At 39.5% G+C, this 27,734-nt stretch overlaps 1 protein-coding gene across 6 annotated transcripts in view; it reads left to right on the top strand.

Moving 5' to 3' along the window:
* Positions 1 to 27,429, top strand: part of LOC126195067 (far upstream element-binding protein 1) — an 81,816-nt gene extending 54,387 nt beyond the window's left edge. For all 6 annotated transcript variants that reach the window (XM_049933517.1, XM_049933516.1, XM_049933514.1 and 3 more), the window contains 3 exons: positions 13,020 to 13,182; positions 25,871 to 25,986; positions 26,351 to 27,429. In XM_049933517.1, coding sequence (XP_049789474.1) covers positions 13,020 to 13,182; positions 25,871 to 25,974 — 267 coding nt within the window. In that variant the 3' untranslated portion in view covers positions 25,975 to 25,986; positions 26,351 to 27,429. The remainder of the gene's footprint in view (positions 1 to 13,019; positions 13,183 to 25,870; positions 25,987 to 26,350) is intronic.
* The last annotated feature ends 305 nt before the right edge of the window (positions 27,430 to 27,734 follow it).

Raw genomic sequence — 27,734 nt, 5'->3', positions numbered from 1 at the left:
TGGACCGACTAATCTACACTGAGGCTAAGAGGAAAGTTTAGTGCTTACATCCTGTGGCAATGACCACGTCTTATGCTGCCGCTATGAGAACAATTGTCGCCCCATCAGTTCTTCATGTTTCTGTCGCCTCTCAGAACCAGTAGACTAAACCTGCCCACTTGATGTTGGGGGCACTTCCTTCCCTGTTCCTCCCGCACCACGATCTTCAGGCGCTACACCCCCCCCCTCCCCCCCCAACCATCGGCGATATCAGTACCCACTTTTGAGCCAGAGAAGCATAAGTCTTCTTCGGCTCCTCTCGCTAGGAAGGGGTCCCTTGGGTCACTCCCTTCCCAGGTTTCTGCTAGTGGGAAAGATGACACCTGCCAGTGGCTGAACAGCCCAAAAGCAGCTGGTTGTAGGGCTGAGGACACTGAATCAGTGAAGTCCTCCCAGCCAGGGAAACCCAAGGATCAGTGAGAGAAATCCAAAAAGAAGGTCCCCAAGACCAAGGGAATTACGGTGGTACCCACACCACTGCTACCCACGAGCTCTGCGGATGAGGTGGAGATTCTGGTGTCTGCTGAGGACCTAGATCTCGCCGGACCCTCAGACGCAATGGATATAGACTGCTCAGGCAAAAAGTCACTGGCAGTAGGTGACCCTGAGGCATAAACTGCCTCATTGAATGTTCCATGCCTTCCCAGTCTCACTATGATGTCATCTTCCAATGGAATTGTGGTGGTTTTTCCACCACCTGGCTGAGCTTATGGCGACTGTTAAGCTTTACACCTGCTTTCTGCATTGTCCTCCAGGAAACCTGGTTCCCGGCAATGTGGACCCCTGCCCTCCGTGGCTATAAATGATACTACAGGAACCGTAGTAACTGTAATGGACTGTCAGGTGGAGTTTGCGTTTATGTCCTAAAATCAGTCTCTAGTGAAACTGTGCCCCTTCAAACCCCTCTTGAAGCTGTGGCTATCAGAATAAGCACGACACAGGAAATAACTGTCAACAATGTGTATCTTCCTCCAAATGGTGCAATATCCCTGAATGTATTAACTGCACTGATTGATCAACTCCCTAAACCTTTCCTATTTTTGGGAGATTTAAACACCCATAATCCCTTGTGGGGTGGCACCGTGCTTACTGGCCGAGGCAGAGATGTCGAAACTTCACTGTCTCAGTTCGACCTCTGCCTCTTAAAGACTGGGGCCGCCACACATTTCGATGTGGCTCATGGTACCTACTCGACCATTGATTTATCAGTTTGCAGCCTAGGACTTATCCTATCTATCCACTGAAGAGCACATGACGACCTGTGTGGTAGTGACCACTTCATCTTCCTATCACTGCCCTGGCATCAGGCCCATGGACAACTGACCAGACAGGGTTTAAACCAGGTGCACTGGGAAACTTTCACCTCTGCTGCAACTGTTGAATCTCCTCCACACAGTAACATCGATGTGATGGTTGAGCAGGTGAATACAATAATAATTTCTGTGGCAGAAAACATGATCCCTCGCTCTTTCGGGTGCACCGGCGAAAGCCAGTCATTTGGTGATCACTGCAAGTTGTTGAAGCAATTAAGGAATGTCGGTGAGCTTTACAGCGGCATAAGTGGCACCCTTCCCTGGAGCACCTCATAGCCTTTAAATGGCTCCGTGCCCACGTTTTCCAACTTATTAAATGACTGGAGCAGGAGTGTTGGGAGAGAGCATTCCCGACCATTGGGTGGCATACATCACCTTCCCAAGTCTTGGCAAAGATCAAACTTGTTTTCGGGTACCACACCCAAACAGGTGTTCTCAGTGTTAACATAAATGGTATGTTACCCCCACCACCTTTCACACTCTCAAACGGCAGCTGGAAGGGAAAGTCCTCTTGTTTACTACACGCCACAGTGCATCCTATAATGCCTCATGTACAGAGTACAGAGTAGGAGTTCCTCAGTGCCCTTGCACATTGCCCCAACACAGCTCCTGGGCCAGATCTGATCTACAGTCAGATGATTAAACATCTCTCATCTGACTAAAAGCAACATCTCCTCATCTTTAACCGGATCTGGTGCGATGACATCTTTCCATTGCAGTGGTGGGAAAGAACATCATTCCAGTGCTCAAACCCGGTAAAAACTCGCTTGATGTGGATAGCTGTCGGCCCATCAGCCTCACCAACGTTCTTTGTAAGCTGCTGGAACGTATGGTTTGTCGGTGGTTGGGTTGGGTCCTGGAGTCATGTGGCCTACTGGCTCCATGACAGGGCAGCTTTTGCCAGGGTCCCTCTACCACTGATAATCTTGTGTCCGTAAACTTTGCCATCCGAACAGCCTTTTCCAGGTGCGAACACCTGGTTGCTGTTTTTTTTTTTATGTACGATAAGCGTATGACACCCCCCTGGCGACACCATATCCTTACCACATTATATGAATGGGGTCTTCGAGGCCCGTTCTCAATTTTTATCCAAAATTTCCTGTCTGTTTCTACTCTCCTTGTCCATGTTGGTGCCTCACATAGGCCCCCTCCCCATATCCAGGAGAATGGGGTCCCGCAGGGCTCTGTATTAAGTGTGTCTCTATTTTTAGTGGCCATTAATGGTCTAGCAGCAGCTGTAGGGCTGTCCATCTCACCCTCTCTGTATGCAGACAACTTCTGCATTTCGTAGTGCTACACCAGTACTGGTGTTGCTGAGCGGCACCTACAGGGAGCCATCCACAAGGCGCAGTCATGGGCTCTAGCCCACGGTTTCCAGTTTTCGGCCACCAAGTCGTGTGTTATGCACTTCTGTCGGTGTCGTACCGTTCAGCGAGGACCAGAGCTTTACCTTAATGACAATCCACTCACAGTGGAGACATATTGATTCTTAGGACTGGTTTTTGACCCTTGATTACTTGGCTTTTTTACCTTCGTCAGCTTAAGTTGAATTGCTGGCAGCACCTCAATGCCCTCCACTGCCAGAGCGAGTGACACCAACTGGTGCAGACAACTCTACGCTGTCACAGCTCTACAGTGTCCTTGTTCAATCCCGCCTTGACTGTAGGTGTCCGGTTTAAGGTTTAGCAGTGCTCTCAGAGTTGCGTTTACTCTTACTCGACCCAGTACACCCCTCTGGCATTCGTCCAGTGACAGGAGCTTTTGGAATGAGTCCGGTGACCAGTCATTGTGGAAGCCAGGCTCCCTCCATTGCAGGTTATGCGTGTACAACTGCTAGCCAGTTACATTGCGCTCATTCGTAGTTCTCCTGCACATTCGAATCACCGTCTGCTTCTCCCACCCATGGCAGTTCATCTCCCACATCGGCGGCCCAGGTTAGGGCTTCCAGTTACACTTCATGTCTAATCCCTTCTTTCCAAACTGGAGTCCTTGCCTTTACCACCTATATTTGAGGTCGATTCACGTACATCTCCGTGGTGTACGTCTAGGCCGCAGCTTCACCTGGACCTTCCACATGGCCCTAAGAACTCAGTTACCACTGCGGCTCTGCTGTTGGTTTACACCAATGGCTCGATGACTGATAAGTCGGCTTCGCGTATGTCCATGGAGGACATATTGAACAGTATTCATTGCCCGATGGCGGCAGTGTTTCCATGGCAGAGCTGGTGGCTATATCTCATGCTCTTGAGCACATCTGTTCGTGCCCTGGGGAGTCGTTTCTTCTGTGTACTGACTCCTTGAGCAGCCTGCAAGCTATCGACCAGTGCTACCCTCGTCATCCTTTGGTAGCAACCATCCAGGAGTCCATCTATGCCCTGGAATGGTCCAGTAGTTCAGTGGTGTTTGTATGGACCCCAGGTAAAGTCGGAATCCCGGGCAACAAACTTGCTGACAGGCTATGTGGAAAACACTTACAGAGATCGGCTTCTCTGCAGCTGACCTGCATTCGGTACTACGCTGCAAGGTTTTGCGGCTTTGGGTGATGAAATGGCATAACCTCAGCCATGCACAACAAACAGCGTGCCATTTAGGTGACTATGAACGTGTGGCAGTCCTGCATGCGGGCCTCTCATAGGGACCCCTGTAGTTCTCTGCCAGCTCTGCTGACTGGCCAATATCTTGGTGAGCTGTCCTCCTTTGGTTGCTCTGCGATGGGATCTTCATCGGCTAATTTAGTTTTACCTTTTATTTGTGACGGTGGGTTTTATCGTTCTATATAAGTTCTAGCGCATGTCCTTTGTCCCTTTGTGTTCTGCACTCTAATGCTCTTAGGGTGGATGTTTTAATGTGTCGCAGAGTGGCTGGCTTTTCCTTTTTATTCTTGTGGTTGGCAAGCCACGGTCATCTGCTCTCTTTTTTTTTTACCCCTTCTACCTGTTTCTTGCTTCTCTGTGGTTTTCTTTTCCTGTTTTGTCCGTAATGGTGTTGTTCTTCGGGTTCTTCCTTTCCCCAGTTGTTGTGCTATAAATCTCCTTTCTTTTCTTTTTTTCCGTTGTGTAATTATTTTACTGGGAACAAGGGACTGATGACCTCACAGTTTGGTCCCTTCCCCCTCTTTTTAAACCAAGCAAACAACCAACCAACCAGCTACATCTGGCTCAGGGGCAACATCAGCCACAGGCAACACCTATAACCTGTTTGTCATATGTACCTCTTGGTCTGAAGGATCCTCCTGGCGGGGCATAACAATACTCATAACTGCCTCAGGTGCGTATAATCGTTGTTTCCAAGCCATGTTCGTATAACGACTGTGAAAAAGATGCACAGTAAAATTAGTAACTTAACAGGTAAGGTCGGGTCAGATACGACCCGGAATACACATAGCGAGCTAAGATTACTTGCACGATAACTGCAGTCAGTCCAATAAGCAGAGCACGACTGGCTAGTAGGGCTCTTGGTCGACTCACTTCCTGCACTGAGCGGCTAGAACAGTGTAGGGGAAAATTGAAGTGCTTGGTTGGATCCGACCTGCACCGTACCATTTGAGGGTTAAGGTCACCAAAAAGTAGTTCCAAAATTACTTTCCTTATGCTCCAACTGTCTAGGAACATCTTGGTGAAAATATTAAGTGCAGTATCTTCTAATATTTCAGCGTTACAGCTTATTTAAAGCAGTGTTCTCTGACGTGCCTATCAAGAGCTCTCCTTCACCACCACCACCCGATGTCCTGAGAACAGCTTTTAATTTTCCTGGAGTCTAATTTTGTGTTCAATGAAATTTGTCATCACATAAAATGTCGAAACTAAAACTTCTACTTATAGACATCAGTTTGAAAGCTAAATGTCTCATACTTGCAGCCATCTTGTGTGAAGTAAATTGTAAACATTTGCATATGATATTTGAACAGGTCCTGTGTTTAGTTTAAATGTTTTATGATTGATCGTGTAGAAGAAGAAAGTATCCTATAAGATGATCAGTCTTTTTGTGGGAATCGGTATAAGAACATATATTTAGCCAAACAGTATTATGAAAAGGGCAGATAGCTACACGGACTGGCATGATGAAAAGACTGTTACGTATAAACTTTTGACCAGAGCGTCCTTTCATTTTCTGAAGGAAGACTTTGGCAGAGAGCTTATATGTAACAGCCTTTTCAACATGCCTCTCTGCAACTCAACATGTCATCTTTTTGGTGAGTAGCAATCTGTTCCTTTCCTAATACGTAATATTGGTGATATTCCAACCTAGAAATTCCATTTTTACATTAAGCCAAAGATATCTCTGAAAATAACAATGTATGTGCTTAGAAATGAAAAATTTATGAAACAGGTTAACTATTGAAACAAACATGCTTCAGGCATTACTGATGCTGCTACAGGCTGTATTATTGTGGACATAAATGTACTGTTTGCTGAATTTAATGTGGCTCTGCTACATGTGTGTTGGAAATATAAATTTTAATATAAACAATATATCAGTGTTCAATTGCAAAAATTGCCATAACACGTTAACTATGCAATAGTAGGCTCATTTCATAAAGCCCCTAGTCAGAGAAAAGGAAAAAGTCTACACTATTAATTGAAGACCAGTGTATGGAAGGATATGTTCAGGACAGGGTCCAACAAGTCTCAATATTTTGTCGTATAAAACACCTTCATCAACAGTAAAATTAATATTGATTCAGGGTGTGAAGAAGTTATGTGCCAGTAACGCTGCAGCAGAAGAAATTACACTAAAAAAAAGAGCACAAAACAAGTAATAAGTTTTGTGCGATAGTGAATGGTGTACGGGGGGACATCATTACATTGAGGAGTATGGTCTATAATAGGAAGTAAATCTGGAAAAGTTATGAATGCCAAAGTGGTCACTACTTCTTGCAAGGGTTGGAAAGATGGTAAAAATACTATGGCTTATGTGGAATTGTTCAGTTATCCGTATGGGTATAGCATGTGCTACATACATGAAGGGAATCGAGAAAATATTTCTGCAGTCAGAGATCAAACGTGATGCACAGTATATTAATTACAATAGGTAATGATGATACAAAGTCCTTGAAGACTTTCAGAATTAGTCTTAATGGGCCTAGTAACCTTATCACTATACTGGAATATGTTGTCCAAAAGAGGATGATTGCGCAGTTGCGAAAAATACAGTTAAAATATAAGGGTAAAAAGATTTCCGATAGAAAATATGCATGTGGTAAGGAGGTCCTCTACTGTTATTAATCTACATAAATTATTTAGGAGATTATACAAGCAGTCCTTTTAGATTGTTTGCAGATCATGCTGTCACGTACTGTCTAATAAAGTCATTGGAAGATGAAAACAATTGCAAAATGACTTAGATGCGGTACGTGATTGGTACGAAAAGAGACAGTTTCTGAATAAAGAAGTGAGGTCATCCACACGAGTAAGGAAAAAATCCAGTAAATTTAAGTTATTCGAGAAATACGTCAAATTTTGACTACACGATAAATCACACAAATTTAAATGCTGTCAATTTCACCAAACACCAAGGAATTACAGTTAGGAGTAGCTTAAGCTACAATGGTCACCTAGATAATTTTGTGGGGAAGGCAATCCAAAGACTGTTTTACTGACAGTACACTTTGAAGATGAAGCAGGTGTGCTAAAGACTACCTATGCTACACTTATTTATCCTCTGATAGTGTTGCTGTGCTGCATGGGATTTGTACCAGATAGGATAGACAGAGGACCAGAAAAATTCAAAGAGCAGAGGCTCATTTTGTATTGTCACGAAGTGTGGGAGAGTGTTTCATTGATACGATATGCGAGTTGGTATGGCCATCATTAAAATAGTTTTTTGTTGGGGGTGAGATCTTTCGTGAAATATCAAATCACCAACTTTCTCCTCTGAATGTGAAAATATTTTATTGTCTCCAGCCTACATAGGGAGAAATGATCATTGTGATAAAATAGTCCATGCAGAAGGATTTAAGTATTCATTTTCCCTGCACACTATTAAGAGAGTGGAATGGCAGGGAAATAGTCTGAAGGTGGTTTGAAGAATGTCTGCCCCCTGAAGGTGGTTTGAAGAACTGTCTGCCAGGCACTTCTGTGAGTTGCAGAGTAGTCATGTAGATGTAGACTGACAGATGCTGCAATAAATACAATAACCTCATTTTGTGGGAATGCAATGAGAGAGAATCAAGATTCCATTTTTAACATGAAAGCCTTTGTGTGCTGTATGATACTGCAAATGCTCTTCTAATTCCAAGCAAATGCATTATGTTTGTCCCAAGGGCAATGAGGCATTGTGTCTGTATCGATGTACAGTATATGAAGGAACTGTTCACAGCTTTAGGCACAAAAATACTTCACCACCTGCAGTGATGGAAGCTATTAAGCCTGTGCTAAATTTATTTGCCAGAGAGCTTGTAAAAAGATGTGTTGGAGCTAATACAAAATATGTTAATGAGGCACTGAACAGCAAAATTTAGAAACAGGATTTTGTGGGAAAATTATTATTTTTATTATTATTATTATTATTATTATTAAAATTACAACTAATGATGATGCAGTAATTACATTCAATGAAGGCATGAAAGGTAAACAAAAGTAATTAAGTATGGAACTTTCTGTAAAATTAAATTGGACCCAGTGGATACAGTGTGAATAAAGTCAGCAGAGAAAAGAAATCTAGAAACAACAAGAGGCAGAAGGAGAAAGCTCAGACTAAAGATGGATAACCAGTCATCATTTGAAGGGACAGTGTACTGTGTTGGTGGCTCTTGATTTACATTAAAACAACCAAAAAGTTATGATAAACACATTAGCAATGTTTCGCTCATTTCCTGCACTTCATCTCAGTTGGTTCTTTTCCTTCATATCTCAAAAAATAAATAACATGAAGCTTTTAAATTATTTGGGGTGTATGCAATTACATATATCAACAGAAGGAAGCAAAATCAGGTCATTATGTTCAGTAGCTTCTTGGTGAAAAACATATAGCAATCTTTAAAAAGTTTAAAAACAGAGTTCATAATTTTTAACATATCTAAAAATATTATTTACTGTTGTATATAACTAAAAGAGTTAAGTTTTGTAATGCTCGGAACAGTCCATGGGTGTACTGCTGGTCCGTAGTGTCCCAACAGGCACAATATTTCGGCGATCAGACATGTTGCAATCGTCAGGTGCGCTGACAAACTGAGCTCCTGGGGGTGGGCGGCAGTCTTAAATCTCCTCCCTTTGCGAAGCATTCTGCGCCCCCGCGTCAGTGGTTGGTGAGACGTCTGCGTCTGGTGGTGGTGGTGGTGGTGGTGGTGGTGGTGGTGGTGGTGGTGGTGGTGTTGTAATTGCTCTTCCACCCTAGTCACCTGTTTGTTTCCTTTGCTGAGTGTCTTTTTAATTAGACTCAGTGCTGGTTCCCATGCCCTGCTGAGGTTGTAGCTGCTATCTCAGTTGATGAGTCCATCCCTGGTATGAATTTTGATAGCCTCTCTAACGACGCTGTCCCAGTATTTACATGTCTGTGTCAAGACCCTGATATGTTTGTTGTCCATTTTGTGATCTTCGGACAAACAAGTTGGCGGTCGCCGAGCACCTAACAGTGGTATGAGGGAATTACCCATTATGACAACAGGTGACTGATCTAAGCTTACATCTCCCCATGTTTGTATATATATATATATGTAAACGAAGAGACCTGTACCAGATGCAGTTCCAAACAATAAGTCTTGCACCTTTTCCCCTGTGAACAGAACTTCCCAGTATGCTGTCGTCTGTCACGTCATTGCTGACTGAATGAAAGGTGTTTATCCAAGTTTCATCAGGCCACATAGTGTTTGAAAACTGCATTTTAATGATATTTCTTAAAAATTGGCAATGCCAAGGCTGTCTCCCTCATAATTTTCCGTCCATTAATTTTCTTTGTACTGAAAACCAAGGGCTCTGACAACCATTAACAAAGGAGTCTAGCTGCCACAAAATAACTCTACTTCAAGAAGAGTAGAGCACAGTTTTTTTGTAGTTGGATGTTCTTTTCCCTTGTAATATCTATATCTGTGGCGACAAACAGCGTCTTGTTGAAGAGAGTGCAAGTTTGTTACTAGTGTTTTTGTATTCTTTTTACTGGATGTCCATAGTTTGGATGATCCAGGCTCTTCCCCATGTGCACAGTATTTTTCCTTACAATGGTTGATGACAGTATTTTTATACATCTTTGAAGCGTCTGCAGTTCTCTCAGCCATCTTCATTAGAGGCAGTAGAGTTGCACCATTGCCTGTCTCTTTCCCATAAGATTCCTGCACCAGGCACACGAACTCGTGTCTGACTGTGCAAAACGTTGAGCAGATTGCTCAACTTTGTTTTGCATCCTTACTTCATTGCCCACTTCCACTACAAGCTTCAGACATTTTGTAGCACAAAATAAACTCACCACACAGAGAAACAAAGCATATAATGAAACGGAAAACTGTTTAAGTTACTGGCCATGAGTGTCGTCTGCAAGTGGCTACAGTAAAGTAGCTGCTCTCTGCTGTAGCAGAGAAATTTGACAACAGTGAATGGAACAGATGGTGCAGCCAAGGGCATTCTCTGATTGGCTGTTGCTATGGTAGCAGCCATGCAAACGGCTAGATGTCAATCAGTTTGTTATTCTGATCTGGGCATATGGTACCTACCTGTGCAAGCCACCTACCTCTAAAAGGTTCATGGTGGTATGTCCCAGTACAAACGAAAACAAAAATGTAAGAAAATTATCGCTAATTACTGAGTCAATCTGAGGGGGTTTGTGACTGGAGCATTTTAGGAATTAAGCCTATGGCAGCAAAATATGTTCCCAAATTGATTTCTGTATATAAAGCTGTATCAAACGAATTTGCACGGAAATAGCTGACGTATGTTCCTTATGTCTAAAACCATTCAAATTGAGCATATGTGCCTATGAAGTAAAGATGTAGGGATATCATATTAAAACTAAGGCCAAGTCATCTCAGTAAAAGCTTCCAGAAGAGCAATTATATGAAAAAAGAAAGTACTGAGTATGATTAAAAGTGGTAGGTTCTACTCACATTGCTGTTTGGTTGTTTCAGTGGTATAGTTCTGAGCAGCAGTTTGTGCATTTAATCAGATGTATTATCCAAAAGTTCTAACCAGCATGGTGACTTGTCTGGAAATGAGGAGTTAACAGGGAAATAAAATTTACATAAAAAGGCAGGGAAAAATCAACAATAAGATAACTTACTTCCAACACAAAGAAATGTGTGAAGTCATTCTCTTGCAGACTACTGTGAGGTCTTACAATGGAAACAGTTTGTTCTGAGTTTGCATAAGAAAATACGAATGTGCAGGGAGCATAACATTTCAAAATATGTCACATAACTGTGAATCTTTCAAGCTGAGTTGCTCATTTTTATTTTTACAAAATATGCGAATACTGTAGTTACGCTGTTTCAAAATCTGCTGAAATGTAAAGGAATTTGTTTCTATTTGTAACAACTGCTAATATTGGGAATAGTTTATCAGGCAGGGGGGTAATTAAGTGAAGTAAAAATACTTCTGTTTTTCTTTGCTGCAGTCTGCAGCTCGTGGTCGTGCGGTTGCGTTCTCGCTTCCCGTTCCCGGGTTTGATTCACGGCGGGGTCAGGGATTTTCTCTGCCTTGTGATGACTGGGTGTTGTGTGATGTCCTTAGGTTAGTTAGGTTTAAGTAGTTCTAAGTTCTAGGGGGGACTGATGACCATAGATGTTAAGTCCCATGGTGCTCAGAGCCATTTGAACCATTTTTCTTTGCTGCAACAGTTGATTCTCATCGATAACCTGAAATTCTTCTGATCTACAGACTTTAATGTGTGATATGTATAATAATAAAGTTTACAGATGCACCATGTTAAATAATACTCTTTATTATCACATCGTTAGGACTGATCACGAAAATATTCCATCTCAGAATCTGACAGAAGACTGGCCTGCTGGCTACAAAAATCTGCCAGTGTTCGTAGTAAACACTACAGTGGGTTAATTGTTCCAAACGCTTTTAATTTTAATGCAAAGTTTTACATTCAGTTGACAGTTTGGGTGGCAAAATACTTCTAATTTTCAGGCACATGTTTTTAAATACAAAGGTCACTGTAATTGGTAGTGAAATGAGTTGTTCAGTTCAACAATTCAATTACTTCTTTCTTTACTTCTGCAAAACGAGTTAATATATAATTTGTACCATATTTTGAGAGATGAAATTAAAAAATAGAATTTTGTGACGTGAGCAGAACTTACTTATTTGGTATGATTATCAGAAAATTAGATTTGTTTATATTTTTTCATACAATCATTATGAATGAACATATTAACTTGTTTCTGTAACTGTGAACACATGAAAGCTTGAACATTAGTAGAAATACATTTTGGTTAATGTTAAATTGAAGTATGAGGGTAGTAAAGTTTGATGAATTATGTTGCATCACTCATTGTTTGTGATTGTTTTTGGGACTTATGAAAGAGCAAGATACTCTTATTCTAGCAATGTCAGCAGCACAATTCAAAACGTAGGACATTATTACATAGTTATTATTTTCACAATATTTCCCAAAGATGTTTAATCAGTCAGATAGTTTAAAGTAATACTTAGCTAATGTTCTTCTGCTTGTAATGTGTGTTGGTATTGAAGTTTGATGCCATGCTCCATTGACATCAGGTCGAAGCATGTTCACTTGAGTATTTCTTACACATCTACTGGAGCAAGGTGGTGCATTGCTTAACACACTGGACTCTCATTTGGGAGGACCTCTGTTCAAATCAGTGTCTGGCCATCCTGATTAACGTTTTCCATGATTTCCCCAAATCGTTACAGGCAAATGCTGGGATGGTACCTTTGAAGGGGTGTGGCCAATTTCCTTCCCTAGTTCAAGCTTATGCTCCATCTCTAATGACCTCGTTGTCAACGGGACGTTAAACACTAATCTCCTCCTCCTCCTCCTCCTCCTCCTCCTCTTACATGCCTGGTTGTCTCACAGATGACTGTGTTGATGGAATTTCTATTTAAAATTTAACTATAGGAACTGTTGCAAAAACCTTAAGATTAGCAGTATTTCTATAACAATTGAAAATTAGTTGTTTTGTGTAAATCTTGATTTTTGGTGCCAGTTAAACAGTGAGTAACAATAAGGGACATTGCAAACCAAAAAAGTTGGTCCCTAGAAAACCTGCTCTTTTCTACAGCAAAAATTGTATGAATCCCAACCTCTAAATTATTGTGAAATTTTTTTGATCAAACAGTTGCCACCAGGCTAATCCTTTTCTGTGAAGCATTCTGAAGAAAATATTTTTTAAAAACTAATAATGCAGAATTGTGTTTGCTTACATTTCATTCTCCGTTTGTGATTTTTTAAAACACACACACACACACACACACACACACACAAAACCTAAAGATGTAATTTTGCCACCATGAGAAGAATTAAATTCACAATTTGCATGTTGTGTGTGCATTTAAATACAATTCCATTAAGCCTGATGTAATTAATACTTTATTTAAAAAACTGCAGTGAGAAATGAACTAAAGCTATAGCTTTTACATTTTTAAACCTTACTGTCTAAGAGCCTTTGTTAAAACATCCTATGGAAATGACCATATTTTGAACTGTCACAATATTTTAATGTAGATCAGTGTGCATGGATGTGCTAATTGTTTTCTGTATTCTCTTTAGGTTGGGCAAGCTGGTCCTGGAGGACCACAGCCAGGTCAACCTCAGCCACAGGCTCCACAGCAACCTGGTGCAGCACCACAGCCGACCCAGCCTGCCCAACCACAGCCACCATACGGCCAGCCATATGCGTATCAGGCTGCTGGATACTATGGAGGAGCGCCAGGTAGGTGTCCTTGTATACCTCCCTCCACTTAGTATTCAGATAATAAGAGTCATGATGGTAGTCAGCCTTCACAATTCATAAGATCAGGATATTTGTCCTATAGAATCTCATAAAATTATTTGTATTTACAGTGTAATAAGTACGAATTACGTAGTAAAACTTCAGGTAAACTATAAAATTGACTGTATGAAAAGGTCAGCAGTTTTCCCCTCTGGTAGAGAAGCTGAACATAAACGCTTAAAACTAATGAAATATTATTTTAAAAATCTGCTCAAACTGTGGGAGCCCCCCTTTGTTTGATTTTTGCTGTTTATATCTGCAGATAAGCTTGATTGGGCCTTTTGTGTACTTTTCCATTAATGTATACTGTGTGAAAGCTTACTAAAATATGGAGGATGTTCATTTCTTGACTGAAAAAGCGTGATGTTGCTCATGAGTCTTAGCTCCTTCCTTTTAAATCATCAGTTTCAGGTCTTTGAAAAACGCTGATTTTGCTTATTGTCAGGTGGTCTTGATCTCCTCAGTAGTCAGACGAAGTGGTACTTAAGCTTCTCTATAATCAAACTTTACTATATACTTTCTCCACACATGTAGTAAACTGGAATGACTGTCCCATGCTACAAGTATCAGGAAGAAACAAGGCTATATTCCTGTCCATTGTGTATCATTTCCAGGGGCAAATGTGGATTCTGACCACAATCTATTGGTTATGGACTGTAGATTAAAACTGAAGAAACGGCAAAAAGGTGGGAATTTTAAGGAGGTGGGACCTGGATAAATTGACTAAACCAGAGGTTGTACAGTGTTTCAGGGAGAGCAAAAGGGACCAATTAACAGGAATGGGGGAAAGAAATACAGTAAAAGAAGAATTGGTAGCTCTGAGGGATGAAGTAGTGAAGGCAGCAGAGGATCAAGTGGGTAAAAAGACGAGGGCTAGTAGAAATCCTTGGGTACCAGAAGTAATATTGAATTTAATTGATTCAAGGAGAAAATATAAAAACGCAGTAAAAGGAGGCAAAAAGGAATACAAACGTCTCAAAAATGAGATCGACAGGAAGCGTAAAATGGATAAGCAGGGATGGCTAGAGGACAAATGTAAGGATGTAGAGGATTATCTCATTAGGGGTAAGATAGATACTGCCTACAGGAAAATTAGAGAGACCTTTGGAGAAAAGAGAACCACTTGCATGAATATCAAGAGCTCAGATGGAAACACAGTTCTAAGCAAAGAAGGGAAAGCAGAAAGGTGGTAGGAGTACATAGATGGTCTGTACAAGGACAATATTATGGAAATAGACGGGGATGTAGATGAAGATCAAATGGGAGATATGATACTGCGTGAAGAGTTTGACAGAGCACTGAAAAGACCTGAGTCGAAACAAGGCCCCGGGAGTAGACAACATTCCATTAGAACTACTGACGGCCTTGGGGGAGCCAGTCCTGACAAAACTACAATCTGGTGAGCAAGATGTATGAGACAGGCGAAATACCCTCAGACTTCAAGAATATAATAAAGAATATAATAATTCAAATCCCAAAGAAAGCAGGTGTTGACAGATGTGAAAATTACTGAACTATCAGTTTAATAAGTCACAGCTGCAAAATACTAACGCGAATTCTTTAGACGAATGGAAAAACTGGTAGAAGCCGACCTCGGGGAAGATCAGTTTGGATTCCGTAGAAATGTTGGCACACGTGAGGCAATACTGACCCTACGATTTATTTATTTGTTTATTTTATTTTTTGTTCCGTGGGACCAAATCAAGGAGAAGTCTCCATGGTCATGGAACGAGTCAATACATGAAATTATAACACGATATTAGAAACAGATAAAATGAAATATAAAAACCATATTCAGGTGACAAGTCGTAACACTCAAATTTGCTTAATTTTTTAGCTCTTCCAGGAGCTCCTCGACAGAATGGAATGAGCCATGAGGAAACTCTTCAGTTTAGACTTCAAAGAGCTTGGGCTACTGCTAAGATTTTTGAGTTCCTGTGGTAGCTTCTTGAAAATGGATGCAGCAGAATACTGCACTCCTTTCTGCACAAGAGTCAAGGAAGTGCATTCCACATGCAGATTGGATTTCTGCCTAGTATTAACTGAGTGAAAGCTGCTAACTCTTGGAATAGGCTAATATTGCTAACAACACACGACATTAAAGAAAATATATACTGTGAGGGCAATGTCAGAATTCCCAGACTATTGAATAGGGGTCGACAAGAGGTTCTCGAACTTACACCAAATATAGCTCGAACAGCCTGTTTTTTAGCCAAAAATACCCTTTTTGAATCAGAAGAATTACCCCAAAATATAATACCATACGACATAAGCGTATGAAAATATGCGAAGTAGACTACTTTTCATGTTGATGTGTCACTTACTTCAGATACTGTTCTAATGGTAAATAAAGCAGCATTTAGTTTCTGAACAAGATCCTGGACATGAGCTTTCCAAAACAGCTTACTATCTATCCGAACACCTAGGAACTTGAACTGTTCCGTCTCGCTTATAAAGCCCATTCTGTCTGATCAAAATATCGGTTCCTGTTGAATTGTGATTTAGAAACTGTAAAAACAGAGTCTTACTGTGATTTTGCATCAAATTATTTTCCACGCGCCATGAACTTATTTCATGAACGACATTAAACCAATTGTAAGCTACTCCCCTTACTCCATAATGGTCCAACTTCTGCAGTAATATTTTGTGGTCAACACAGTCAAAAGCCTTCGTTAAATCAAAGGAAACACCTAGCGTTCGCAACCTTTTATTTAATCCATCCAAAACCTCACAGAGAAAAGAGAATATAGCATTTTCAGTTGTTAAACCATTTCTAAAACCAAACTAAACATTTGACAGCAAATTATGTGAATTTAAATGCTCAAGTAACCTTGTATATACAACCTTCTCGATAACTTTAGCAAACACTGATGGCATAGAAATGGTCTAAAATTGTCAACATTATCAATGTCTCCCTTTTTATAAAGTGGCTTCACTACAGAGTACTTTAATCGCTCAGGAAACCGACCACTCCTAAAGGAAAAGTTACAGATATGACTAAGTACTGGGCTAACATACATAGAACAATACTTCAGTATTCTTCTAGATACCCCGTCATATCCATGAGTGTTCTTGGTCTTTAGTGATTTAATTATTAACTCACTCTCCCTCTTGTCAGTATCATGGAGGAGCATTTCAGGTAAGTCTCGGAACACTTTTTTGTAAGAGCGCTATATGATTCCCTACTGGGACTAGGTTTCTAATTAGTTCACCTGCTATATTCAGAAAGTGATTATTAAATACTGTACATATATGCGACTTACCAGTAACACGGACATTCCCACTACGCACTGATTCTATATCCTCGACCTGTCTCTGCAGACCAGCCACTTCCTTTACGACTGACCATATGGTTTTAATTTTATCCTGAGACTTAGCTATTCTATCTGCATACCACATACTTTTTGCCTTCCTAATAACTTTTTTAAGCACCTTACAATACTGTTTGTAATGGGCTGCTGCATGTAGATTTTGACTGTTTATAACGTTTTGATATAATTGCCATTTTGTTCTACAAGATATTCTTATCCCTCTAGTCAGCCACCCAGGCTGCCTGTTTGTGCTGGTACCCTGTTTTGAACGTTCTAACGGAAAGCAACTTTCAAAGAGCATGAGAAAAGTCTTGAGAAAAGCATTATATTTATCGTCTACTGTATCAGCACTATAAACATCTTGCCACTCTTGTTCCTTGATAAGGTTTACAAAGGTCTCTACAGCGACTGGATCAGCTTTCCTAAACAGCTGATGACTATATTTAACACGTGTTGCAGCACAAAAATCTTTTTAGAGTTAAAATTTGTGCATCACGATCTGAAATGCCATTCACCTTTTTGCTAACAGAATGCCCTTCTAGTAATGAGTAATGAACAAAAATGTTGTCAATGGTTGTTCTACTGTTCCCTTGCACTCTCGTTGGAAAGAATAAGGTTTGCATAAGATTATATGAATTAAGGAGGTCTACCAGCATCCTCTTCCTTGCACAATCACTTATACGATTAATATTGAAGTCACCACATATAACGAACTTTTTGCATTTCCTATAAAGTGAACCAAGAACCTCATCTAGCTTTAGCAAAAATGTTGTGAAATCGGAATCTGGGGATCTATAAATAACAACAGTTACAAGTTTAGCTCCGTTAAATTTAACTACACCTGCCCAACATTCAAACACCTTTTCAGTGCAGTACTTTGAAACATATATTGACTCAAATGGGATGCCGTTTTTCACATACATGGCTACTCCCCCACACCGCAAAGAGCTCCTCGAAAAGCTGCCAGCCAACCTGTATCCTGGTAAAGGAAGCCTCTCAATTATCTCCTTATTTAAGAAGTGTTCAGATATGCCAATAATTTGAGTCAACATCTATAAGCAGTTCACTAACTTTATCTCTAATACCTTGTATATTTTGATGAAATATACTAACTCCCTCATTACTCGGGTACCTAAGCTTTGTCAAAAGTGGTTCCTTTGTTAGAGAGACTTCCCTTAAGCAGGAATACCTGTCAGCTGACTTCAATCTAAAAAAGGAGCAGCTCTGACACTCACTACTGCAGGAATTTTCCCATGAGTGATCCCACCAACCCCACCTATGCTGTCACCTATAAGCTTTGCCAACCTCCCCTTCCCATACCTGTTGAGGTGCAGACCATGTGTAGTGAAACCTGTCCTGTTGATACACTCAACAGACACCACTGAAATGTGACCCATGCTTTCTGTCATCAGCACACCCCCAAGTCTCATGTTATTACGCCTGAGGGCTGTATTAAGATGAGGCCGATCATGGCGCTGAAACAGTTCCACGAAATGCACATTAGTGTTGCCAGTCCGAGTGGCTATCTTTTCCAGGTCACCATCTATGTCATACTCCCCATCCCTATCAATACTATTACCTGCCCCACCCACAATCACTACCTGATCCTCGTTAGTAAAGTCCCTACATAACTCCCTCTATGTTAAGTCGCCTGAGCCAATCCTGCATTAGGCTTCACAATGCTGGTGACCGGGTACTCAGTCCCCAGTACTTCCTGCAACTGCTGGCCTACACCTCTGCCATGAGAACTACCTAACAGCAGAACCTTCTTCTTCCTCTTCGACTTTGCAACTGTTCTAGCCACCGTAACTACTGAGGTCTGCTGCATACTTGCTGCATCTACAGCTACTAGAGATTCCTCTCCACTAGACTCTGATAGTTGGTCATATCTATTGTAAACACCAATAGCAAAACTATCTGAAAATCTTCTTCTCCTAGCATATCTCTTGCCAACAGCCAGCTCCCATTCCCCAACCCCCTTATCTTAGAAGCTATATTAAGGAAAGGCATGTTTCTAGCATTTGTAAACTTAGAGAACACTTTTGACAATGTTGACTGGAATACTCTCTTTCAAATTCTGTAGGTGGCAGGGGTAAAATACAGGGAGCAAAAGGCTATTTACAATTTGTACAGAAAGCAGATGGCAGTTACAAGAGTCCAGGAGCATGAAAGGGAAGCAGCGGTTGGGAAGGGAGTGAGACAGGGTTGTAGCCTCTCCCTGATGTAATTCAATCTGTATATTGAGCATGCAGTAAAGGAAACAAAAGAAAAGTTCGGAGTAGGTTTTAAAATCCATGGAGAAGAAATAAAAACTTTGAGGTTCGCCGATGACACTGTAATTGTCACAGACAGCAAAGGACTTGGAAGAGCAGTTGAATGGAATGGATAGTGTCTTGAAAGGAGGGTATAAGATGAACATCAACAAAAGCAAAACAAGGATAATGGAATGTAGTCGAATTAAGTCGGGTGATGCTGAGGGAATTAGATTAGGAAATGAGACACTTAGAGTAGTAAAGGAGTTTTGCTATTTGGGGAGCAAAATAACTGATGATGGTTGAAGTAGAGAGGATATGAAATGTAGACTGGCAATGGCATGGAAAGCGTTTCTGAAGAAGAGAAATTTAACATCGAGTATAGATTTAAGTGTCAGGAAGTCGTTTCTGAAAGTATTTGTATGGAGTGTGGCCATGTATGGAAGTGAAACATGGACGAAAATAGTTTAGACAAGAAGAGAATAGAAGCTTTCGAAATGTGGTGCTACAGAAGAATGTTGAAGATTAGATGGATAGAGCACATAACTAATGAGGTATTGAATAGAATTGGGAAAAGAAGAGTTTGTGGCACAACTTGGCAAGAAGAAAGGACCAGCTGGTAGGGCGTGTTCTGAGTCATCAGGGGATCACAAATTTGTCATTAGAGGGCAGCGTGGATAGTAAAAACCGTAGAGGGAGAGCAATAGATGAATACACTAAGCAGATTCAGAAGGATGTAAGTTGCAATAAGTACTGGGAGATCAAGAAGCTTGCACAGGATAGAGTAGCATGGAGAGCTGCATCAAACCAGTCTCAGGGCTGAAGACAACAACAACGTGTATCATTTGTTTTGTTTTTGAAATGAATGGTACCAACTTTATTGGAGGGCATTACAATTTGCTCACATTGAAGTGTTTTCCCCCACAGGAGGTGACATTGTGTACAAAAGATGGGTAACATTTGGCTGATAGTATTACATGCACTCTCATCACCACACAAAAAATACACGTGCATTAGCTTTTTGTTTTGACTGTAGATTAAATGCACTTGGAGTTTTGAAATTCCTGTGCGTACTTTCACAAGCCGTGCAGGTATGATCGTGTGTTCACAAAGTGTGTTGAAGAGAAATAAATATTGGGTTTGTTTGCTTGTGCATGGATATAGACACAATTTTTACTGTGTTGTTAAAGTAGTGTGATTGTGGGATAGGACTGTAGTCATAAATATGCAGGCAGGTTTGTCTAACGTGTTAGGTTAAGTGATAATACCATTGTTGTTGCAGTAGCAACTGAACTTTATTCATTCTGTGTTACAGATTCTGCAGTTCCCTAGGTTTTACTTTTTCATTTTATTTGTTGGTATTTCCATTTTTCACCTGCAGTCCACTTATCTTAAAGAAGTTTTAGCGGTTGCTGTAGTTTTACATTGTCTTAGTCATCACATGGTGTGTGGTAAAGTGTTTCCTCCATTAAACTTGCAGATTCTGTATGGGATACATTCTTAGGGTATTGTAATTATGGAGTAACTGTGGTAACAGTTTATGTAGCTGTTACCATTCTTTTTATCAGCCCATTCAAATTTCCCATGTTCACAATGTTACTAACTATTACAAAATTTTCTACCCTCCCCATGTAATAAAACAGCATTCACAGGTGTGGAAGGGGATGTGTAATTAACAAAATGTTTCTTGAGCCCTGTTCTGAATTGGTAGACGCATTTGGTCCGTGTAGATCTTGTCGCCTTTAACACTGTCACCCTGACAATTATATTGTGTATAATGTTGTCAGTTTGTGAAGGAAGTGTTATTGGGCTGCCTGAATGAACGAATGAATGAAAGGAGACTTAGTATCCATAAACAAGAGCTATGATAGCACCTTTTGTAGGTATTAATGTGAACTATGTATAAACTGTTGCTGAAAATATGGGGACTTGGTTGGATTTATTAGAATGATATTTAATTTACAAATTTACAAGGAGACAATTGTCGAGTGGTATATGGTGTTCAATGAGTCTTCAGTCTTACCAAAACATTACATACTTCTGGTTCAATCAGGCTTATTAATGTATAAAGCACTTTAAAGAGGTACATTAAATTTCCCTACAAATCACCAGTATTTAAAAAGTGAAAGATGATCCCCATTAGAGTTGTAATTGCTATACCCTCTATCATATTTGTATTGGTTTTAGTGGTTCTTTAATCAGTTGCTTCTAAGATATTTGAAAACATGTTTTGAGATACTGGTAAAATAGTAGGAAAAGTGCATATCCAGCATTAGTTGACAAGTTATAATTTCTAAAACATGCTGTTGGTTAATAAAGAATACATCCATAAATCCCAATCTCGTGTTCTTTCTAATGTTATTCCTATTGTAATGCAACAGTGGTTGTACCACACCTGTATTCACTAGTGTTGGTTTGTCCATCTTAGGGCAATAGTGTGGCCTTGTGTAAACGCTTCTGACCCAGAAATTGCATTGCTGCAAACAGTGTTGGGCAACAGTGGCTGGTAACGGTGCACATTATGTGGCTGCAATGCTGCCAAACATGTCGTGATATACTGTCTGTAAATAATAATAATAATAATAATTGTTGTTGTTGTTGTTATTATTCTTTCTATTCTCAGACGTTATGTCTGGTCAAAAATGGAAAGTGACGCGGACCGTGATCAAGCGTGACTTCCTTTTAACTGTACGGTATATGTTACATTGCATTTAGGAACTTTCGGGTAATTGAACATCTATCAATAATTACAGATTTCTGTAGTTGTATATATACGTTTGGATGTAGCTGTATTGCGTTGATGTACTGGTGGATATTGTGTGGTATGATTCCTGTAGTTGATAGTATAATTGGTATAATGTCAACTGTATCCTGATGCCACATGTCCTTGACTTCCTCAGCCAGTTGGATGTATTTTTCAATTTTTTTTCTCCTGTTTTCTCCTGTTTTCTTCTGTATATTTGTTGTATTGGGTATGGATATTTCGATTAGTTTTGTTGATTTCTTCTTTTTATTGGTGAGTATGATGTCAGGTTTGTTATATGGTGTTGTTTTATCTGTTATAATGGTTCTGTTCCAGTATAATTTGTATTCATCATTCTCCAGTACATTTTGTGGTGAATACTTGTATGTGGGAACGTGTTGTTTTAAAAGTTTATGTTGTATGGCAAGTTGTTGATGTATTGTTTTTGCTACATTGTCGTGTCTTCTGGGGTATTCTGTATTTGCTAGTATTGTACATCCGCTTGTGATGTGATCTACTGTTTCTATTTGTTGTTTACAAAGTCTGCATTTATCTGTTGTGGTATTGGGATCTTTAATAATATGCTTGCTGTAATATCTGGTGTTTATTGTTTGCTCCTGTATTGCAATCATGAATCCTTCCGTCTCACTGTATATATATTGCCTTTTGTTAGCCATGTGTTGGATGCGACTTGATCGATGTGTGGCTGTGTTAGATGATACGGGTGCTTGCCATGTAGGGTTTTTTTTCCCCTCCCAATTTACTTTCTTCGTATCTGTTGATGTTATGTGACCTAAAGGGTTGTAGAAGAGGTTATAAAATTGCAGAGGTGTAGCGGATGTATTTATATGAGTGGTTGCTTTGTGTATTTTGCTAGTTTCTGCTCGTTCTAGAAAGAATTTTCTTAAATTGTCTACCTGTTCATAATATAAGTTCTTTTATGTCGATAAATCCCCTTCCTCCTTCTTTTCTGCTTAATGGTAATCTTTCTGTTGCTGAATGTATGTGATGTATTCTATATTTGTGGCATTGTGATCGTGTAAGTGTATTGAGCGCTTCTAGGTCTGTGTTACTCCATTTCACTATTCCAAATGAGTAGGTCAATATTGCTATAGCATAAGTATTTATAGCTTTTGTCTTGTTTCTTGCTGTCAATTCTGTTTTCAGTATTTGTCTATATTTTTCTTTTAGTTCTTCTTTAATATTTGTATTATCTATTCCTTTTTTTGTCTGTATCCTAGATATTTATAGGCATCTGTTTTTTCCATCGCTTCTATGCAGTCGCTGTGGTTATCCAATATGTAATCTTCCTGTTTAGTGTGTTTTCCCTTGACTATGCTATTTTTCTTACATTTGTCTGTCCCAAAAGCCATATTTATATCATTGCTGAATCCTTCTGTTATCTTCAGTAATTGGTTGAGTTGTTGATTTGTTGCTGCCAGTAGTTTTAGATCATCCATGTATAGGAAATGTGTGATTTTGTGTTGGTATGTTTCAGTAATATTGTATCCATAATTTGCATTGTTTAGCATGTTGGATAGTGGGTTCAGAGCAAGGCAGAACCAGAAAGGACTTACTGAGTCTCCTTCGTATATTCCACGCTTAATCTGTATTGGCTGTGATGTGATATTATTTGAATTTGTTTGGATATTAAGTGTGGTTTTCCAATTTTTCATTACTATGTTTACTAACTGTATCAATTTAGGATCTACTTTGTATATTTCCAATATTTGTAGTAACCATGAGTGGGGTACACTATCAAAAGCTTTTTGGTAATCAATGTATGCATAGTGTAGTGACCTTTGTTTAGTTTTAGCTTGATATGTCGCCTCTGCATCTATTATCAGTTGCTCTTTACATCGTAGTGCTCCTTTGCAGCAGTCTTTTTGTTCTTCATTTATAATTTTGTTCTGTGTTGTATGTGTCATTAATTTCTGTGTAATGACTGAAGTTAATATTTTGTATATTGTTGGTAGGCATGTTATGGTGCGATATTTAGCTGGGTTTGCTGTGTCTGCTTGATCTTTAGGTTTCAGATAAGTTATTCCATGTGTATCAGGGAATGTGTATGGGTCTGCAATGTAACTGTTAAATAATTTAGTTAGATGTGAATGTGTTGAGGTGAACTTCTTTAGCCAGAAATTAGCTATTTTATCTTTTCCAGGGGCTTTCCAATTGTGCGTAGAATTAATTGCTCGGCTGACTTCATGTTCCAAAATTACCACTTCAGGCATTTGTGGTATCATCTTGTGTCTTTTTCTGCTTGTATCCACCATGCATGTTTGTTATGTTGTACCGGGTTTGACCATATGTTGCTCCAGAAGTGTTAAATGTCTGTTATGTTTGGTGGATTGTCTATTTTAATGTGTGTGTTATCTATTGTCTGATAAAATTTCTTTTGGTTTGTGTTGAATGTTTGGTTTCCTTTTATTTTCACTTTTTTTGTATCTTCTAAGTTGTTTGGCCAATGCTTGTAATTTCTGCTTCTTTTCGTCTAATTGCTCTGTCGCTTCTTGTTGTGAGATTTTACCTAACCTTTTTCGTTTTTTTTCCGAGATTTCATTTCTTATAAATTGTGTTAGCTGTCCGATGTCTTTTCTCAGTTTTTCTATTCTGATCTGTAGCCTGTGTTGCCATGCTGGTTTTGTGGGTTTCTTCTGTGTGTTGGCTCTGATCTCTGCCTGGTGTGTATATTTAGTGTAGTGAGTGCTCCTATATAAACCAGTAGTTGTAACTCTTCCGTAGTTGTATTTTCATTTATTTTGTTGTGTATGATTGTGTTGATAGTTGTTGTTGTTGTTTCGACTTGTTGGTTATTTGGTGGTCTATGCAAGAATGGTCTAATGTCTGTATTTGTGTCTTTGTATTCTGTATATGTCAGCTGAAATTTTTCTTCTATATCTAACATGTATGTCACTTCGTGTTGTATTTGTGCTTGTCCTGGTGGCTGTCTTAAGATTTCGTTTTCCTCTTATTGTTTAATTGGTGCGTGTTGTTCTTTGTTTGTTTGCTCTGGGATGTTTGAGTCCATTACTGTATTTTCTTCTTCTTCTTCTGATTGCACATTATTTTGTTCCAGTATTTGTTGTACTTGTTGTTTGATGTTTTCTAATTCTGACTGGGGGTATCCTGTTATTTTTGATTATTACACGGATCTGATCAGCTAGTCGTCGTTCTGTTAAAAATTTTAATTCTGGGTATCTGGTAATGTTGTGTATACTTGTGATCTCTATCCAGTTGCGTTGGTTCCTAAGTTTGTTGCATTGTAATAACAGAACATGTCGGTTAACTTCATCAGACCAACTCATCCTCTGTCTTTGTTTTCCTTCTAGGGTGGTTGCAGGAAGCATATCCTGCAAAACACCTCTATTTGGATTTAAATCATTTTCCAGTTGGCTAGCAGTGTCGTTACCATTGTGGGTGGGCATAGGGTTCCAGCGTCGTCCCCGACCATGACGGTGCTTGTCCGAGGCTTCTTTAGTTCTGTCCTGAACCAACTAATCACACTAAAAGGGGGGTTAGCCCTATTAGTGGTTTGTTCTTTTCGTCGCCTTTTACGTCTGGCAGAACATACCGGAGGCCTATTCTTTTCCCGGGCCTCCACGGGGTTTATTGTTATTATTATTATTATTATTATTATTATTATTATTATTTGGGAGGGATTATAGGTCTTCTGCCTAGTTTGATGTGTAGCATTTGAAATCTACATCCTCAATTATTTGCTGTATATATTCCAACCTCTTCTTTATCTGAAGTCATTTCCTCATGTCCTTGCATCCTGTCCCTTCTACTTGTCAGTGTTTTCCACGTATTCCTTTCCTCTCCAATTTTGTGCAGAACTCATTCCTTACCTTACCAGTCCACTGTTGGTAATACAAAATTTCTGTGGCTTGTGTGAATGTACCTTCAGATTAAATATTGATTACTAGACACAGGGAAAAAGGATGCAGAATATATCCAGGTTTTGGGCTAAGCCCTTCATCAGATGTGAAAAACTCAAATATTCACAAAAGCAAAATTTGCAACTGCCAACTGCCCTCTTGTTTCATCTGAATGCTAAGGCCTGAGTCAGGCTGTAGTGCAAGGAAGTGGTAGTGGCCATGTATGTGAAATTTGTGCTTCTATGAATTTGTGTGCATGGGTACACATATACCTAATTCCAGAATCTTATAAAGGCTTTCAAAATCCATGTGGATTAAGATTGAACCTAAGGAAGTTTCACAGTTGCAATTTTACGTTAAATTTTCCCTCCATTTATCTACACTGTTGCAATTATTTTTGTTGAAGATATTCCTGTGATATTTACTTAAGATATTTTGCAGTTGCACCACAACCTGCTCAGCAACCTGGTCCAGGACAACCTCCATATACTTACCCTAACTACGGAGGTTATGGTGCACAGCCTGGTGCACCTGAGAGCCAGTAATGGATTGGGACTGTAAGTAAATTTTTGCATTTCATGTCCTTTGATGTGTGTTCCAGTTTTTGTATGGCTTTAATCATAAGGAATTCATGTCTTAGTACAGATATATTGCCATATGTAGTCATGGCAGCAGATATTTATCAGTTCTTAATTCTTGCCCAGTGGCAATATTGATAAATAATGTTCATAATTGTCTGCCAGTAAATTTTGGTGTAATCACTGAAGTTGTAAGTAATTTCTTTGGTGTCAAACATTGTCACCAAAGGATAGTGTCTAGTGGAAGAGTTGTTAAATAAGCATAATCGAATTTTCTTTACAGGTACCTGAACTTCTTGTGAATATTGGATATATATGTTGTGTGTTTTACGTTTCCTTTCAGATTATTCTTCGATGTGGTTCATACAAAAATAATCCGAGAAAATTGGCAAAAACTTTGGATTCGTGAATTTTTTAAGTGTTTGGTATTGTGCAAGGGTTTCTGAGTTTCCATTTCGCCTTGTGTCCTGTTTCTCAGACGGCAAGATCAGTTTGATGGCTATCGAATTTTAAGTCCGGTTCCCTATATTTTAGCATAAGCATTGATGTAACTGTGAAAAATTATGCTATTTTGTCTGATAGTTCTCAGCATTTTATGTTTGTGCATAGTGTAAGATTGAAATTATTCCCTAGCTCCTGCGACATGTTTGAGTTGATTATAATTTTTGTACTGAAAGTGTGTTGATTTTGACATTTGTTACTCAGATACCCATTGATAGAGTACCTTACTTATCACACTTGCTTAATGTGTATTTGCTTTGTGTGATTCGTTGAGGAGGGATTTGTGGGAGGGGGGGACTTTCTGCTTTTATTTTGGGGTATGCCAAGATCTTCAAGAGGCACTTCAGCAGTCTCCTGCGGATGAAAGGTGACCATGGCACAGAATCTGGAGAGCCCTCCTGCATTGTATGGCTGTTCACATATGTGGCTGTCAAGAGAATCTTTAGCCACAGTATTCCATTTTAGTGACCTATCTTCAATGACAAATGGATCGAATAATATTGTCAACAGATAGTTAGAAGGTAAAATAGATAATAGTGTAGTATAAGCACACATGTGCCAGCTTCTTCATTTAACATTTCATAAATTATTTCTTACGAAGTATCACTTTCTGTTGAATTTATATGTAAGTGCACTTTGGTTTATACTGCCAGTATAAGCCTGCATATTGTCAATATTTTTATTGTTTGAGTAAATCTTGTTCCAAAGCTGATAAACTGCTAAAGATGTGCTGTTTGTAGATGGGAATTCGACAAGAAGCTGGTACGTACTAGCAATGAATTGTAACTCTTAACAGACATCTTCTGAAGTGATGTTCATCCTTAAAAAATTGTTGACATTACCCTTTCCAATTTCTGTTTAGTGTAACTTGTTAACATTTTATATAAAAGAGAAAATTAAACATTTGTCACTTGATGAGTATATGTGCATGTGATGTTTTCTTTGACTTACTTTTTCCTGTCATGATGCAAATGTTTACAAGTACAAAATGTGTAAATGAAAGTGTAGAAAATAAGAATGTTTCTGTATTCAAAAAAGGGTTGAATTGAATGTGTGTTTTAATCCTTCCATCATGTGCAGAAAGCTGTTGGTGGTATAGATCCCATCCATCTGTATTTGTCCTGATAATGATGTATTTAAAGAAATGTAGCTTTTAACAAGATGATTATCACTGTATTTAGAGCAAAAATACATGGAGAACTACAAAATATCCGGTCACATGAGGA

Source organism: Schistocerca nitens, chromosome 7, assembly GCF_023898315.1.
Source record: "Schistocerca nitens isolate TAMUIC-IGC-003100 chromosome 7, iqSchNite1.1, whole genome shotgun sequence".
Classification (NCBI taxonomy): Eukaryota; Metazoa; Arthropoda; class Insecta; order Orthoptera; family Acrididae; genus Schistocerca; species Schistocerca nitens.
Note: the sequence above shows the minus strand (reverse complement) of the source record. Positions and strands in the feature narration are given on the sequence as shown.